Raw genomic sequence first — 16,746 nt, forward strand, 5'->3', positions numbered from 1 at the left:
ACACCCAGAGAAACTTTCATGGTACCATTTTCTAAAGTCATAGTTCATTAGTCTTTGAAATAGTGAGTATATGATGTTTATTGTGGTTGTCAGCTTGCTTCAATTTCCAATGTGGATTTACACAGTGTGCACACTGGTTTTTAAGTTACACTTCCAGAAAGAAGAAACATTGAAGTCAATACTTATAAATAAATATGTCAACAATAATAATTTCTGACTGCATATTTAATCATTATTCATTAATGCACAAAAAACGTAGACAACAATAAAAAATCAGAAACACTGTTCAGCACAATAACGCAACACAAGCCCCGCCCCTTCCATTATCATTTTATCAGGATGCAGTAGCCAATCAAATGACATGGAATGACTTGGAATTTATTTATAATGTGTTTGTTGACAATTTGTCAGTGAACAAGAATGTCATCAATCAGGTGAGCTACATACTTGTAAGCTGACGTTCACCCTGGAATGATCCAGACAACAAACATTCATGGGCCACATCCTTGAGAAAGTACAGACCAAGTTTTGCTGGAGGGGATTAATAACCACAATCTTTATAGTAAGTATTTTGTAACTAATGATCTTGACCATTTCCTATATCATTCCCCAGACCATACTGATTATCTTATCCTGACTAGTATAAATAGGCCACATGTAGATACTACATGTAGCACACACCAATAGTGGTACAGACAGGCCACATGTAGACACTACATGTAGCACACACCAGTAGTGGTACAGACAGGCCACATGTAGACACTACATGTAGCACACACCAATAGTGGTACAGACAGGCCACATGTAGACACTACATGTAGCACACACCAATAGTGGTACAGACAGGCCACATGTAGACACTACATGTAGCACACACCAGTAGTGAGTGAGTGAGTGAGTATGGTTTTACGCCGCTTTTAGCAATATTCCAGCAATATCACGGCGGGAGACACCAGAAATGGGCTTCACACACTGTACCCATGTCGGGAATCGAACCCGGGTCTTCGGCGTGACGAGCCAACGCTTTAACCACTAGGCTACCTGACCGCCCACACACCAGTAGTGGTACAGACAGGCCACATATAGACACTACATGTAGCACATACCAATAGTGGTACAGACTGGCCACATGTAGACACTACATGTAGCACACACAAATAGTTGTAGATATTTTTGAACAGTGAAACCTTGCTAATCTAGATGAAGATTTTACAGAGAGTGTCCAGAAGACAGGGTTGCTGGATGATGTGGGTCAGACAATGAGGTTTGTTTGGCACACTAGCTGCAAAGATATGAGAGCAACTACAATATTTGTCATATTCCTTGGAGTGGTCAGTTTAAAGTCCTAGTACCCAAGCACCCCTGTCAGTTTGTCAGTTTGTCAGTTTGATCTAACACTCTAACATATACTGCTCCTTACATTGTGTTATATAACAAATCAAATGTATACAATGATAACACGATACACATAATTTGAGCCAAAACACGTTCATGGAAAAGAATATATGTTGTAGACATTAATCAGTTCTGCTGACCAGTCTGAAACACTTGGAGGATAATCATTTGGTAGGTCAAACAAGCACCACAAGATCTGCTCCCACAAAACTATCTAGAGATCAGCAAACAGTGACCTACAGCAGAAATACCTCTTCTTGTTGATCAAAATACATATTAAACCTTGACATTTTATCACAGCTTCCAACTAATTTCTACACTACATATATTCATATAAATACTAACAACATATGCAAACATGATAGGAGCTACCACACACATTTGTTGTTTGTTTGATAACTTTGACCACACTTCTTGGAAATAGTCCTATCACCTAACTCTTCAGAAGACAGCAAGGTATTTCAAGATGGATTGTGTCCAGTTTAAGGATATTTGTGAACAAAAAAGATTCAAGAATATCTGTTGTACAGATGCCTTCAAAATCAAGGTGCAAGTGAAAATAGCCACACTGCTATAATCCCTTCATTTCCTTCATTAGATCCTCTAGACTCTTCTCTGTTGCACCAACCGTTGATTTGTTGTCCGACATCTGGAAACAAAGCAATAAGAGTTACTTCCCTTACCATGATGGCAAGAATAACCTTGTATCGTAATGGCACATTCATTCAGAGTCAAGTTAGCATCCTAACATATGACAAAGCAATAGGTTGCAAAGAAAATTAATAGTCTTATACTAATCAAGTTTCTAATGAACTTTTTTCTATTGAATTGAACTTTTCTATAACAGACCCTAATAACAACAAACAGGTGATAATTAGTACCCATTTCAAAGAGTTGACTACACATCAATTAGGGACATACTCCTCTGGTCTGACAACTGATGAACATGTAGCAGGGCATGGAGTCATCCCACAGATGACATCCTTACCTTGTCAGTGTAGTTTGAATCCCATCACGGGACAAGAAAGTTTTATGGCTGCTTCATCGGCATGCTACGTTTAGTAATGGTATGTCCAGCCACTGGGCTGTTAGGTAAAACATAAGGCAGATCTGGATGGTGATGGTGAAGTCTTATTCTTAATCAGATAACAAGGATAATGGGAGGGTCGCTGTTAACAAGAGTCCTCTCTCCATCAAGAGTTCCTGCACAATGCACGAGGAGGGCAGATGAGACAGGAAGGTGGACAGGAAGTGGACCAAGGGGCCAATCAGAAGTAAGGTAGCATCTGACAGGTGTCAAAGATGCTTAACAGTAATGCGAAGTGGTGCACATATATAACAATAGATAGGGGGAAGTTAATATGAAGGTAGAGAGGTGAGGTGAAATTAACATTGCATCCAAAATTAGTGCATAGCTCTGTGTGTGTGTGTGTGTGTGTGTGTGTGTGTGTGTGTGTGTGTGTGTGTGTGTGTGTGTGTGTGTGTGTGTGTGTGTGTGTGTGTGGTGTGTGTGTGTGTGTGTGTGTTTGTGTGTGTGTGTGTGTGTGTGTGTGTGTGTGTGTTTTAGCCTCTATAATGCCAAGCACAATGCAGGGTAACCACAAGTACCCTCTTTCAAAGTCTTTTGGTATAATGCAGTCGAGCATTCAAACCCCTGACCTTCTGCTCTCCAGGCAGATGCTCTACCACTAGATCCCGGAGGCGAAAGGGAAATAAATCACAAAGGGTATCAAAGTTGAATTTGTTAGTTGGCTGACATTCAAATGCAGACAAGGAGGACAACATATGATGAGCACAACCAGACATGATAATGGAGGATTTAAATTAAGTATATATCATGAAGACTATAGGATGATGAGAGGGTGGCACTTATGTAGCTAACTCAACTAACTTAGCACCACCGGGCTGAAAACAGATCACTGTGCATGCAGGCTTAATTCTCAGCTAATTGCTTAATTCTCAGCTAATTGGGGGTATTCATTTTATAGACCATAAGTAATAGGTTCATTTCAATTACCTTCAATGTAATTGTATTGATTTGAAATTAACTGAATCTGGAAACAACAGTAACAAGGCTCTGTAGATCATCGGCCATTTCAAATAAGGTTGTTGTGGTGGCCATGATGGTTTGAATTCTGTGAGCTCTCTCAAGGGACACCAGTTCTTGGATTGTTTGTTTGTTTGTTGTTTAACGCCACACTGAGCAATATTTCAGCTAAATGCCGGTGTTACATAAATAATCGAGTCTGGAGTCACACAATTGGGTTGCAATGACATGTATCAACCAGGTCAGCGAGCCAAACCACCCGATCCCATAAGTCGCCTCTTACGACAAGCATAGTCCCCTTCACAGGCCATTTCTTGGATATAATACACAAGATTTAAACTTTGTGAAACTAGTAAAACAAGACAAAAAGTGAGCAGGGCTAACTAATATTCCCAACCCCTAGTACAACATATTTCTAAGTTCAAAACATTAAAAGAGCAATCTTTTCTCAGAAAATCAACTTATCAAAATCAAAATTTGCACTGCACCTCCTATAGGTATAAAAAGGGTTCACCAAGTTAGGAAGGATGGAAGGACAAACAGAATTTCTTGGCACAAAAGGGTCATGTTTAGGAAGGACAAACAGAATTTCTTGGCACAAAAGGGTCATGTTAAGGCCATAGGTGGGTAAACATTTTCAATATGGCTGACATAGCTAGCGTGCATGTTATAAACTTGGATCCGACTACTGTTGCGATAGCTGTGATCAACCATGTTTCATCTTTCAAGACCTTGTGTTTCTTAGAGGAGATGTCAAAAATGGAAAAGTTTACAATGGATGAATGGATGAAAACTGTGCCACAACAAAATTCTCTTGACTTTCACTTGAGCTAAAATGACTATTCATCATGTTTCTTCCTGGTATTACTAACCTGGTTTTGGGCAGGTTTTGTATATGCAACTGTAACACCCTTGGTCAGTTCTGGTACTGAGCCCTCTGCAGCTTGCAATTCTGCCTCTGTTGTCTCAGAAACCAACTCTATTCCTAAATTAACAAATTATGATATTTTACAAAAATGTTGCTACAGTTAATAAGAGACAAATATACTCCTGTCAGGACACTTTCACTGATCTGCTACAGTTAATGAGAGAGACACATATCCCTGTGAGGACACTATCACTGATCTGCTACATTTAATGAGAGAGACACATACCCCTGTAAGGACACTATCACTGATCTGCTACAGTTAATGAGAGAGACACATACCCCTGTCAGGACACTTTCACTGATCTGCTACAGTTAATGAGAGAGACACATACCCCTGTCAGAACTCTCTATCACTGATCTGCTACAGTTAATGAAAGAGACACATACCCCTGTCAGGACACTTTCACTGATCTGCTACAGTTAATGAGAGAGACACATACCCCTGTCAGAACTCTCTATCACTGATCTGCTACAGTTAATGAGAGAGACACATACCCCTGTCAGGACACTTTCACTGATCTGCTACAGTTAATGAGAGGGACACATATCCCTGTCAGAACTCTCTATCACTGATCTGCTACAGTTAATGAGAGAGACACATACCCCTGTCAGGACACTTTCACTGATCTGCTACAGTTAATGAGAGAGACACATACCCCTGTCAGAACTCTCTATCACTGATCTGCTACAGTTAATGAGAGAGACACATACCCCTGTCAGGACACTTTCACTGATCTGCTACAGTTAATGAGAGAGACACATACCCCTGTCAGAACTCTCTATCACTGATCTGCTACAGTTAATGAGAGAGACACATACCCCTGTCAGGACACTTTCACTGATCTGCTACAGTTAATGAGAGAGACACATACCCCTGTCAGGACTCTCTATCACTGATCTGCTACAGTTAATGAGAGAGACACATACCCCTGTCAGAACTCTCTATCACTGATCTGCTACAGTTAATGAGAGAGACACATACCCCTGTCAGAACTCTCTATCACTGATCTGCTACAGTTAATGAGAGAGACACATACCCCTGTCAGGACACTTTCACTGATCTGCTACAGTTAATGAGAGAGACACATACCCCTGTCAGGACTCTCTATCACTGATCTGCTACAGTTAATGAGAGAGACACATACCCCTGTCAGGACACTATCACAGATCTGCTACAGTTAATGAGAGAGACACATACCCCTGTCAGGACACTATCACTGATCACTGATAAGTAATGACAGTTCTGCCGCAACTCCATTGGAGCCAGATTTATACCCAATTACTATACTACAGAGGGAATTTTCTATGCAAAAATGATGATGCGATTCAAAGATTGTCATGAGATTAAACTAAATTGTAATGAAAATATTCTCTATTGTTTTTACTCATACGCATACCATTATTTTGAACAAAGTGATATTCAACATTTTTACTAAGTTCTTCATTCATTTTACTAGACCAGACTATATACTCTTTTTCGAAATTGGAAAGAAACAATTGATGACCGTATTTGGTCGGTTTGACATTACTGATATAATATATACCTTATGGTAATTCTCTCCATTTTATAATTATGTCCCTGAGCATAAATGTTTTGTTGACATTATTATAGACTTATGTAAGCATTCATTTAAATGTGATCAAACAATCTATTTTCAATCTCCAACCAGTTCTTTGGTTTTGGCACGGAATAATTGATGCGCTTGTTGTCTCCCCTGTTCTATGAACTTTTTTTTCTCGTCTTCACTAATACCACTGGTCTCATGAGAATTGGATCGAATCTCCTTCTTCATTGCATTGTATTTGGTTAGTTCTGACAACACTACACGAAACTCATCCTCGGATATCTTACAATTAGCCAGTGCTGTTGAAATATGATCCTCAATGCTGTTCAACTTTGCTTCGGCAAGTATCCGAACATTATCATGTTTTAATGCTTTCTTTTGCAACTTATGAGAAATAAATTTTATCGCTATTCCTGCCAGTCCTGAGACTCTGGCTGCCACTTCCATACCAAGTACGATAGGCGTGGCGATTATAGTTGATAATAAACCAACACCGGCTACACCGAGTCCCATTCCAGCTGTTACAAGCACGGTGTCAACTCCGTCCAGAGCATTCACGGCTATGCGATGTTTTATGTCGCTTATTTGATGTAATCAAAATCCATCAACAGTATCCATCTTTTCAAATGCCTCATCGAGCGCCGGATATAAACTCATAGTGTATATTACGGTCATATAATAGTCTTTAATTGATCTTGCTTAAATGTTTTGAGAGTATACATCAACCTTATCAAATGAATATTATACGGCAAGAATATCTTAGTAAGAGAAATGCTGTCACTTTTAATAATTTGGACCCCCTCAAGGGTTGCAACGGGTGATGCTCCAATATGAATAATACTGCAACATCGACGCTCGTGTTTCTTGAGCCATTTAATCGATAGACCTGGTAATATTTCGAAGGCATCTACCGGTACATCTCCGAACAAGACTTCAATAATAAGCATAGAAAGATTAGGTATTGCACTCCTAATCTGGTTCCAGTGGAGTTGCGGCAGAACTGTCAATACTTATACTACTGAGTGGAACATACCCCAGTCATCCTCATGGATAATCTCTTCAACCTTCATCTCCTTTTTCTCTTCCTTCGGTTTTAGTTCTTCTCTTTCCTGCAGAAAGGCAACAAAAATACATAATAAATGTCCTTGTTGGCCCAGGAGGTGAGTGTATGGATTAGAGTACACCACAGCTATAGTATATGTGCCTGTTGGCCCAGGTGGTGAGTGTATGGATTACAGTACACTACAACTAAAGTATATGTGCCTGTTGGCCCAGGTGGTGAGTGTATGGATTAGAGTACACCACAGCTATAGTATATGTGCCTGTTGGCCCAGGTGGTGAGTGTATGGATTACAGTACACTACAACTATAGTATATGTGCCTGTTGGCCCAGGTGGTGAGTGTATGGATTAGAGTACACCACAGCTATAGTATATGTGCCTGTTGGCCCAGGTGGTGAGTGTATGGATTACAGTACACCACAACTATAGTATATGTTCCTGTTGGCCCAGGAGGTGAGTGTATGGATTAGAGTACACCACAGCTATAGTATATGTGCCTGTTGGCCCAGGTGGTGAGTGTATGGATTACAGTACACTACAACTATAGTATATGTGCCTGTTGGCCCAGGTGGTGAGTGTATAGATTACAGTACACCACAACTATAGTATATGTGCCTGTTGGCCCAGGTGGTGAGTGTATGGATTAGAGTACACCACAGCTATAGTATATGTGCCTGTTGGCCCAGGAGGTGAGTGTATGGATTACAGTACACCACAACTATAGTATATGTGCTTGTTGGCCCAGGGGGTGAGTGTATAGATTACAGTACACCACAACTATAGTATATGTGCCTGTTGGCACAGGTGGTGAGTGTATGGATTAGAGTACACCACAGCTATAGTATATGTTCCTGTTGGCCCAGGGGGTGAGTGTATGGATTACAGTACACCACAGCTATAGTATATGTTCCTGTTGGCCCAGGAGGTGAGTGTATGGATTAGAGTACACCACAGCTATAGTATATGTGCTTGTTGGCCCAGGTGGTGAGTGTATGGATTACAGTACACCACAACTATAGTATATGTGCCTGTTGGCCCAGGTGGTGAGTGTCTGGATTAGAGTACACCACAGCTATAGTATATGTTCCTGTTGGCCCAGGGGGTGAGTGTATGGATTACAGTACACCACAGCTAAAGTATATGTTCCTGTTGGCCCAGGAGGTGAGTGTATGGATTAGAGTACACCACAGCTATAGTATATGTGCTTGTTTGCCCAGGTGGTGAGTGTATGGATTACAGTACACCACAGCTATAGTATATGTTCCTGTTGGCCCAGGTGGTGAGTGTATGGATTACAGTACACCACAGCTATAGTATATGTGCTTGTTGGCCCAGGAGGTGAGTGTATGGATTACAGTACACCACAGCTATAGTATATGTGCTTGTTGGCCCAGGAGGTGAGTGTATGGATTACAGTACACCACAGCTATAGTATATGTGCCTGTTGGCCCAGGTGGTGAGTGTATGGATTAGAGTACACCACAGCTATAGTATATGTGCTTGTTGGCCCAGGTGGTGAGTGTATAGATTACAGTACACCACAGCTATAGTATATGTGCTTGTTGGCCCAGGTGGTGAGTGTATGGATTAGAGTACACCACAGCTATAGTATATGTTCCTGTTGGCCCAGGTGGTGAGTGTATGGATTACAGTACACCACAGCTATAGTATATGTGCCTGTTGGCCCAGGTGGTGAGTGTATGGATTACAGTACACTACAACTATAGTATATGTGCCTGTTGGCCCAGGTGGTGAGTGTATGGATTACAGTACACTACAACTATAGTATATGTGCCTGTTGGCCCAGGAGGTGAGTGTATGGATTAGAGTACACCACAGCTATAGTATATGTGCCTGTTGGCCCAGGTGGTGAGTGTATGGATTACAGTACACTACAACTATAGTATATGTGCCTGTTGGCCCAGGTGGTGAGTGTATGGATTACAGTACACCACAGCTATAGTATATGTGCCTGTTGGCCCAGGTGGTGAGTGTATGGATTAGAGTACACCACAGCTATAGTATATGTGCCTGTTGGCCCAGGTGGTGAGTGTATGGATTACAGTACACCACAACTATAGTATATGTGCCTGTTGGCCCAGGTGGTAAGTGTATGGATTACAGTACACCACAGCTATAGTGTGTGAGTGCATCTTGTAATGTATACACCAGAGGGACTGGGAGGATATGGCATCTAGTATCCAAGATAGTTGGCAGTAATGAAGTAGGAATACATACATATATATTTAATGTAAATCGTGAAATTAATGTGTCTCCAAAAGAATATATGATCGCTGGTCCCTTGCCAAATATGCGACTCAATATGAATGCGACACCCCCCTCCTCTCAAGCATCTAAAGAAAATGTCCTCTGTCAGGTTTACAGGAGAATCGTCACCTTAATCCAACCTTACATTAATCCAATCACACACAACACACCAAATAGCACTGCTTATTAGCGCTGAGTAGAGTACTTTCGCTAAAACAATACATGCACACTGGCTCGTGTCGGCCTTTGACACAGTCGCAAAGAACAAAGACATAAGTGAGTAGAACTCTTGTCTTGACCCCAGCAGTGACAATTCAAGGGTGTAATGACATGTTTATATACTTGTTACAAGTGCTGCTCAATAAACAGTGATGTGGAATACAAAGTTGTTTGTTTTCAGCGTATGTCTAAGTTGGTATTTCTGCTATCCAAAATGTCTTTTTGTTGATATAAATGCAATGTTTAATAATGCAAGCAAGCATATATATATATATATATATATATATATATATATATATATATATATATATATATACACACAAGGGAGTTAACTGACTATAAAAGTCCAGTCCAAATGCAATCACATTGCCAAATATTTTACCTTTGTTTCCTAGAACTACCGTTGTATATCATGCACAACAGCTGTATATTCTGTAAAACATGTGCATTATATACGACAAAATATGGATTGTCATTTAAAGTTTCCCACTTGGTAAGAGAGCTTGTAATGGGTACTACAGATTCATGTAGAAATGGAGCATGGGAGGCTTATTGGTGCATGGTGTGAATGTGGTACATGCACTTCAGGTTTAATGACATGATGTCTTTTTTTGGGGAAACACATGTCTAATGAGGTACAACTTTGAAACAAAAGGTTGTATAATTCAAGCTGCATGAATATCAAAGTGCTGTGCACTTCACGGTGCACCATGACCCCTATTTTCAGCCAATCTCATGATTGATTATTTCTACTTGGAAACACACGCGCTATCTCTTACATGCAGACCCATGTGAAATCTCATAGGATGTATATCTAGCCCATATAGTCATAAACAATATGCACACAATGTTGTGAAAATCCTCCTGTACCTGATAAAGCTTCTGTTGTCTCCTGCAGTGGCTATCATCACACTGGGGGTTAGGCCTCATTGTCATGGTGGGGAAGAAGTCTTGGAGTGCATTGTAACCAAGGTAGTATGTCACTTCACCAAACTTCAACAAATATCTGCAACAATTTTATCATGTACTGGCATTTATTCTTGTCAATCTTTAACTTCAATAAAAGTGCTACATTATGAGATTATACATTGTTAATTCCTAATTGAAAACATGTTTCGACATTTCATTCACACTTACTTTATTTCCTTTGTATGTTAGTGTAGGACAATTATTCACAGTGTTTTTATCAGTATGTCAGATTCACTAAACTGCCACAGTAAAACCTATTGTTTTGATATACTGCCATACTGAATACACTACTAACTTGAGAACAGTACTAACTTGAGTGTATTCTGCACGAGAAATCCAGCAACAATTGCCATTGTGGTGGGAAGGCTGGCTGCACACACACCCTCTCTCTTCAAAGTCTTTTCATCAGTGTTGGTTGCCACAACCAATGGGGGAGCACACTGCACCAGTAACACACACTTATCTTAGCAGTACACAACTAATTACAGACCAATACCAAACTATAAGACTGAACAGAGGATAGAATCACAAGTCATGATCCAGGTATAGAGTAGGGAACAGGATCACAAGTACTGGAGCAGGTATAGAGTAGGGGATGGGATCACAAGTACTGGAGCAGGTATAGAGTAGGGAACAGGATCACAAATACTGGAGCAGGTATAGAGTAGGAGACAGGATCACAAACACTGGAGCAGGTATAGAGTAGGAGACAGGATCACAAGTACTGGAGCAGGTATAGAGTAGGGAACAGGATCACAAGTACTGGAGCAGGTATAGAGTAGGGAACAGGATCACAAGTACTGGAGCAGGTATAGAGTAGGGGATGGGATCACAAGTACTGGAGCAGGTATAGAGTAGGGAACAGGATCACAAATACTGGAGCAGGTATAGAGTAGGAGACAGGATCACAAATACTGGAGCAGGTATAGGGTAGGAGACAGGATCACAAATACTGGAGCAGGTATAGAGTAGGGGATGGGATCACAAGTACTGGAGCAGGTATAGAGTAGGGGATGGGATCACAAGTACTGGAGCAGGTATAGAGTAGGGAACAGGATCACAAATACTTGAGCAGGTATAGAGTAGGAGACAGGATCACAAACACTGGAGCAGGTATAGAGTAGGAGACAGGATCACAAGTACTGGAGCAGGTATAGAGCAGGGAACAGGATCACAAGTACTGGAGCAGGTATAGAGTAGGGAACAGGATCAAAAGTACTGGAGCAGGTATAGAGTAGGGGATGGGATCACAAGTATTGGAGCAGGTATAGAGTAGGGAACAGGATCACAAATACTGGAGCAGGTATAGAGTAGGGAACAAGATCACAAATACTGGAGCAGGTAAAGGGTAGGAGACAGGATCACAAATACTAGAGCAGGTATAGAGTAGGGGATGGGATCACAAGTACTGGAGCAGAGATAGAGTAGAGAACAGGATCACGAATACTGGAGCAGGTATAGAGTAGGGAACAGGATCACAAGTACTGGAGCAGGTATAGAGTAGGGAACAGGATCACAAATACTGGAGCAGGTATAGAGTAGGGGATGGGATCACAAGTACTGGAGCAAGTATAGAGTAGGGAACAGGATCACAAATACTGGAACAGGTATAGAGTAGGGGACAGGATCACAAGTACTGGAGCAGGTATAGAGTAGGGAACAGGATCACAAATACTGGAACGGGTATAGAGTAGGGAACAGGATCACAAGTACTGGTGCAGGTATAGAGTAGGGAACAGGATCACAAATACTGGAGCAGGTATAGAGTAGGGGATGGGATCACAAATACTGGAGTAGGTTTTGTGTAGGGGATGGGATCACAAGTACTGGAGTAGGTATAGAGTAGGGGACAGGATCACAAGTACTGGAGTAGGTATAGAGTAGGGGAAGGGATCACAAATACTGGAGCGGGTACAGAGTAGGGAACAGGATCACAAGTACTGGAGCAGGTACAGAGTAGGGAACAGGATCACAAGTACTGGAGCAGGTATAGAGTAGGGAACATGTTCACAAGTACTGGAGCAGGGAACAGGATCACAAGTACTGGAGCAGGGGACAGGATCACAAGTACTGGAGCAGGTACAGAGTAGGGAACAGGATCACAAGTACTGGAACAGGTATAGAGTAGGGAACAGGATCACAAGTACTGGAGCAGGTACAGAGTAGGGAACAGGATCACAAGTACTGGAGCAGGTACAGAGTAGGGAACATGATCACAAGTACTGGAACAGGTACAGAGTTGGGGACAGGATCACAAGTACTGGAGCAGGGAACAGGATCACAAGTACTGGAATTGGGGACAGGATCATATGTACTGGAGCAGGGGACAGGATCACAAGTACTGGAACAGGGGACAGGAACACAAGTACTGGAGCAGGTATAGAGTAGGGAACAGGATCACAAATACTGGAGCAGGTATAGATTAGGAGACAGGATCACAAATACTGGAGCAGGTATAGAGTAGGAGACAGGATCACAAATACTGGAGCAGGTATAGAGTAGGGGATGGGATCACAAGTACTGGAGCAGGTATAGAGTAGGGAACAGGATCACAAATACTGGAGCAGGTATAGAGTAGAGAACAGGATCACAAATACTGGAGCAGGTATAGATTAGGAGACGGGATCACAAGTACTGGAGCAGGGGACAGGATCACAAGTACTGGAGCAGGGGACAGGATCACAAGTACTGGAGCAGGTACAGAGTAGGGAACAGGATCACAAGTACTGGAACAGGTACAGAGTAGGGAACAGGATCACAAGTACTGGACCAGGTATAGAGTAGGGAACATGATCACAAGTACTGGAGCAGGGAACAGGATCACAAGTACTGGAGCAGGGGACAGGATCACAAGTACTGGAGCAGGTACAGAGTAGGGAACAGGATCACAAGTACTGGAACAGGTATAGAGTAGGGAACAGGATCACAAGTACTGAAGCAGGTATAGAGTAGGGAACAGGATCACAAGTACTGGAGCAGGGAACAGGATCACAAGTACTGGAGTTGGGGACAGGATCACAAGTAATGGAGCCGGGGACAGGATCACAAGTACTGGAGCAGGTACAGAGTAGGGAACAGGATCACAAGTACGAGAGCAGGGGACAGGATCACAAGTACTGGAGTTGGGGACAGGATCACAAGTACGAGAGCAGGGGACAGGATCACCAAATATGGAGCAGGTGACAGGATTTGTAAAACTTTGTAGGCTGTTTATCAACCTATCTATTCAAGTATACTTTTAACATTGCATATGGTATGTTCAAAGATTTGAAGATTCTTGAGTTGAAATTTAAATCTACATGAAAATAATGGCCATTGGAAAAAAGTTTGAGATGTAAACACAGTAAGCTCAGATGACTTTTTAGGCCTGCTACATGTTTATTAGAAGTATAGAATCACATGTTTACTTCTTCTCCTTCTTCTCTTTTTGTTTGTTGTTTAACGCCGCACTCAGCAACATTAGAGCTACATGACAGCGTTCTGTAGATAATCGAGTCTGGACCAGACAATCCAGTGATTGACATCAAGAGCATCGATCCTCACAATCGGGATACGATGACATGCATCAACCAAGTCAGCAAGCCTGACTACCCAATCCTGTTAGTCACCTCTTATGACCAGCAAAGTCGCCTCTTACAGCAAGCATTGGTTGCTGAAGACCTATTCTGTACCCAGATCTTCTTGGTTCTACATGCAAGTAGTCATGAAGTGTCTTACAGCAAAACATGATGTCTCCCCTGGCACAATGACCTGTATATGTCCTGACACAGCATTCTCACTCACTCCTGCCTCAATCCATGTCTGACCAACTTCATTACATGCCTGCAACATCACATAAATCAGCTCCTGAAAAAGTCTTTTCAAATACAAAATTTGGATCATTAACAGGCATGCCACACACACTTGACCTATAATAATAGACAACACGTCTTAATAAGCCAGAAAAACAGATGGATACTTATGCAACAGATGTCTGAACCAGAATAACAGATGAATAGTTATAAGTGTGAGCCAGAATAACAGATGGATAGTTGTGTTACACGTGTGAGCCAGAATAACAGATGAATAGTCATGCAATAAGTTTTGACCAGAATAATAGATGGATAGTTATGCAACAGATATATGAACCAGAATAATAGATGGATAGTCATGCAACAGATATATGAACCAGAATAATAGATGGATAGTCATGCAACAGATATATGAACCAGAATAATAGATGGATAGGCATGCAACAGATATATGAACCAGAATAATAGATGGATAGTCATGTAACAGATATATGAACCAGAATAATAGATGGATAGGCATGCAACATATATATGAACCAGAATAATAGATGGATAGGCATGCAACAGATATATGAACCAGAATAATAGATGGATAGGCATGCAACAGATGTATGAACCAGAATAACAGATGGATAGTCATGAAATAAGTCTGTGCCAGAATAAGTGATGGGTAGTCATGCAATACATGTGAGCCAGAATAAGTAATGGATAGTTTAGCAACAAATTATCCCCGCTGGTCAACAACAAATAGTAGATAGTTTGTTAATTAATGAAATATACCTATTGCTTTAAGTCAGAGGAACTGCCATTTCCTTTGTAACCCCATGAGCTATACAAAACCAGTCATCAAAATTTCTAAATTCCATCATGTTTCCATGAAAACAGCAAAAGAGAAAACTTTCAGAATCTCATAAAAGATAAAAAACAATCATAGTGGTTAATGTAGCAAGTTTGCTGAAGCTAGGATACATAATATTGAAAACATGGATCGTACAAAAACTCTACCCAAAATTTATGTTTCACCATGATTCCATGGAAACGGCAAAAATAAAAAAATTCAGAATCTTCAAACTAGCAAAAGGCACAAGTACTCATTGTTGTTAATGTTTGTAGAAAGTTTGGTGAAGCTAGGGTGCATAGTTAAAAAGATATAGGCCGTACAAAACACCCTCCCTAAAAGTTTAAGTTTCTTAATGTTTCCATGGAAACGGCAATAATTAAAAAGTTCAGAATCTTCAAACTAGCAAAAGGCACAAGTACTCTTTGTGTTAAATGTGTGTAGAAGGTTTAGTGAAGCTAGGGTGCATGGTTAAAAAGTTATGGGCCATACAAAAGCTCGGACGGACGGACGGAAGGACGGACGGACGGAACGCTATATACCCCCGATTTACTTCATAAACGGGGGTATAATAAATGTGAGCCAGAATAACAGGTGCATAGTCATGGAACACATATGTGAACCAGAATAACAGATGGACAGTCATGCAATAAGTGTGAACCAGAATAACAGATGGATAGTCATGCAATAAGTGTGAACCGGAATAACAAATGGATAGCCATGCAATAAGTGTGAACTAGAACATGCAATAGGTGTGAACTGGAATAACAGATGGATAGTCATGGAATAAGTGTGAACCGGAATAACAGATGGATAGTCATGCAATAAGTGTGAACTAGAACATGCAATAAGTGTGAACCAGAATAACAGATGGATAGTCATGCAATAAGTGTGAACCAGAATAACAGATGGATAGTCATGCAACAAGTGTGAACCAGAATAACAGATGGATAGTCATGCAATAAGTGTGAACCAGAACATGCAATAAGTGTTAACCAGAATAACAGATGGATAGTCATGCAATAAGTGTAAACCAGAATAACAGATGGATAGTCATGCAATAAGTGTGAACTGGAATAACAGATGGATAGGTATGCAATAAGTGTGAACCAGAATAACAGATGGATAGTCATGCAATAAGTGTGAACTGGAATAACAGATTGATAGTCATGGAGCATATGTGTAAGACTGAGAGAGACTTCCAACTTGAAGATAAACTCAGTTATCAAGCATGGATAATAATATATGCTTTTTTATGAATAAAACAGAACAGTGTTTGCAAGTACTTGTAAAATCAGAAGTAGCCCCTACAATGCTGTTTCTAGAAGGCCCAATAACCATTACATACAATCATGCATTTCCAGTGTGATTCCTTTACCTTCCTTTTAGGGAATATTGTCAATACCTCACAGGTTTCACATGTACTATGTTCCTCCATCACCCGTTATCATTTTGCTGTGTACCAGATATTTTTAACCAATGGCCTGAGGGAAACTTTTGAATACTAAAACCAGTGTGTGCTCAAGTTGACAGTGTTTCTCACCTGACATCATGTGTGACATGTGAAATTTCCATGTGGAATCTGCTCCACACACTGCTTCAGTGCTAGGCAGTGGTAGGGTTTGCACAAAGTTCAAGCATGGAGGAGAGCTCATTTCACTTTTA

At 41.0% G+C, this 16,746-nt stretch overlaps 1 protein-coding gene across 2 annotated transcripts in view; it reads right to left on the reverse strand.

Moving 5' to 3' along the window:
- Positions 1 to 210: 210 nt before the first annotated feature.
- Positions 211 to 16,746, reverse strand: part of LOC124119775 (ubiquitin-like modifier-activating enzyme 5) — a 61,830-nt gene continuing 45,294 nt past the window's right edge. For both annotated transcript variants that reach the window (XM_046482408.2, XM_046482409.2), the window contains exons 7-12: positions 14,170 to 14,274; positions 10,765 to 10,892; positions 10,354 to 10,489; positions 6,969 to 7,044; positions 4,315 to 4,427; positions 211 to 2,044 (exon numbers count right to left, since the gene is read on the reverse strand). In XM_046482408.2, the coding sequence (XP_046338364.1) occupies positions 1,967 to 2,044; positions 4,315 to 4,427; positions 6,969 to 7,044; positions 10,354 to 10,489; positions 10,765 to 10,892; positions 14,170 to 14,274 (636 nt within the window). In that variant the 3' untranslated portion in view covers positions 211 to 1,966. The remainder of the gene's footprint in view (positions 2,045 to 4,314; positions 4,428 to 6,968; positions 7,045 to 10,353; positions 10,490 to 10,764; positions 10,893 to 14,169; positions 14,275 to 16,746) is intronic.

Source organism: Haliotis rufescens, unplaced genomic scaffold (assembly GCF_023055435.1).
Source record: "Haliotis rufescens isolate VD_foot unplaced genomic scaffold, xgHalRufe1.0.p SCAF_4, whole genome shotgun sequence".
Classification (NCBI taxonomy): Eukaryota; Metazoa; Mollusca; class Gastropoda; order Lepetellida; family Haliotidae; genus Haliotis; species Haliotis rufescens.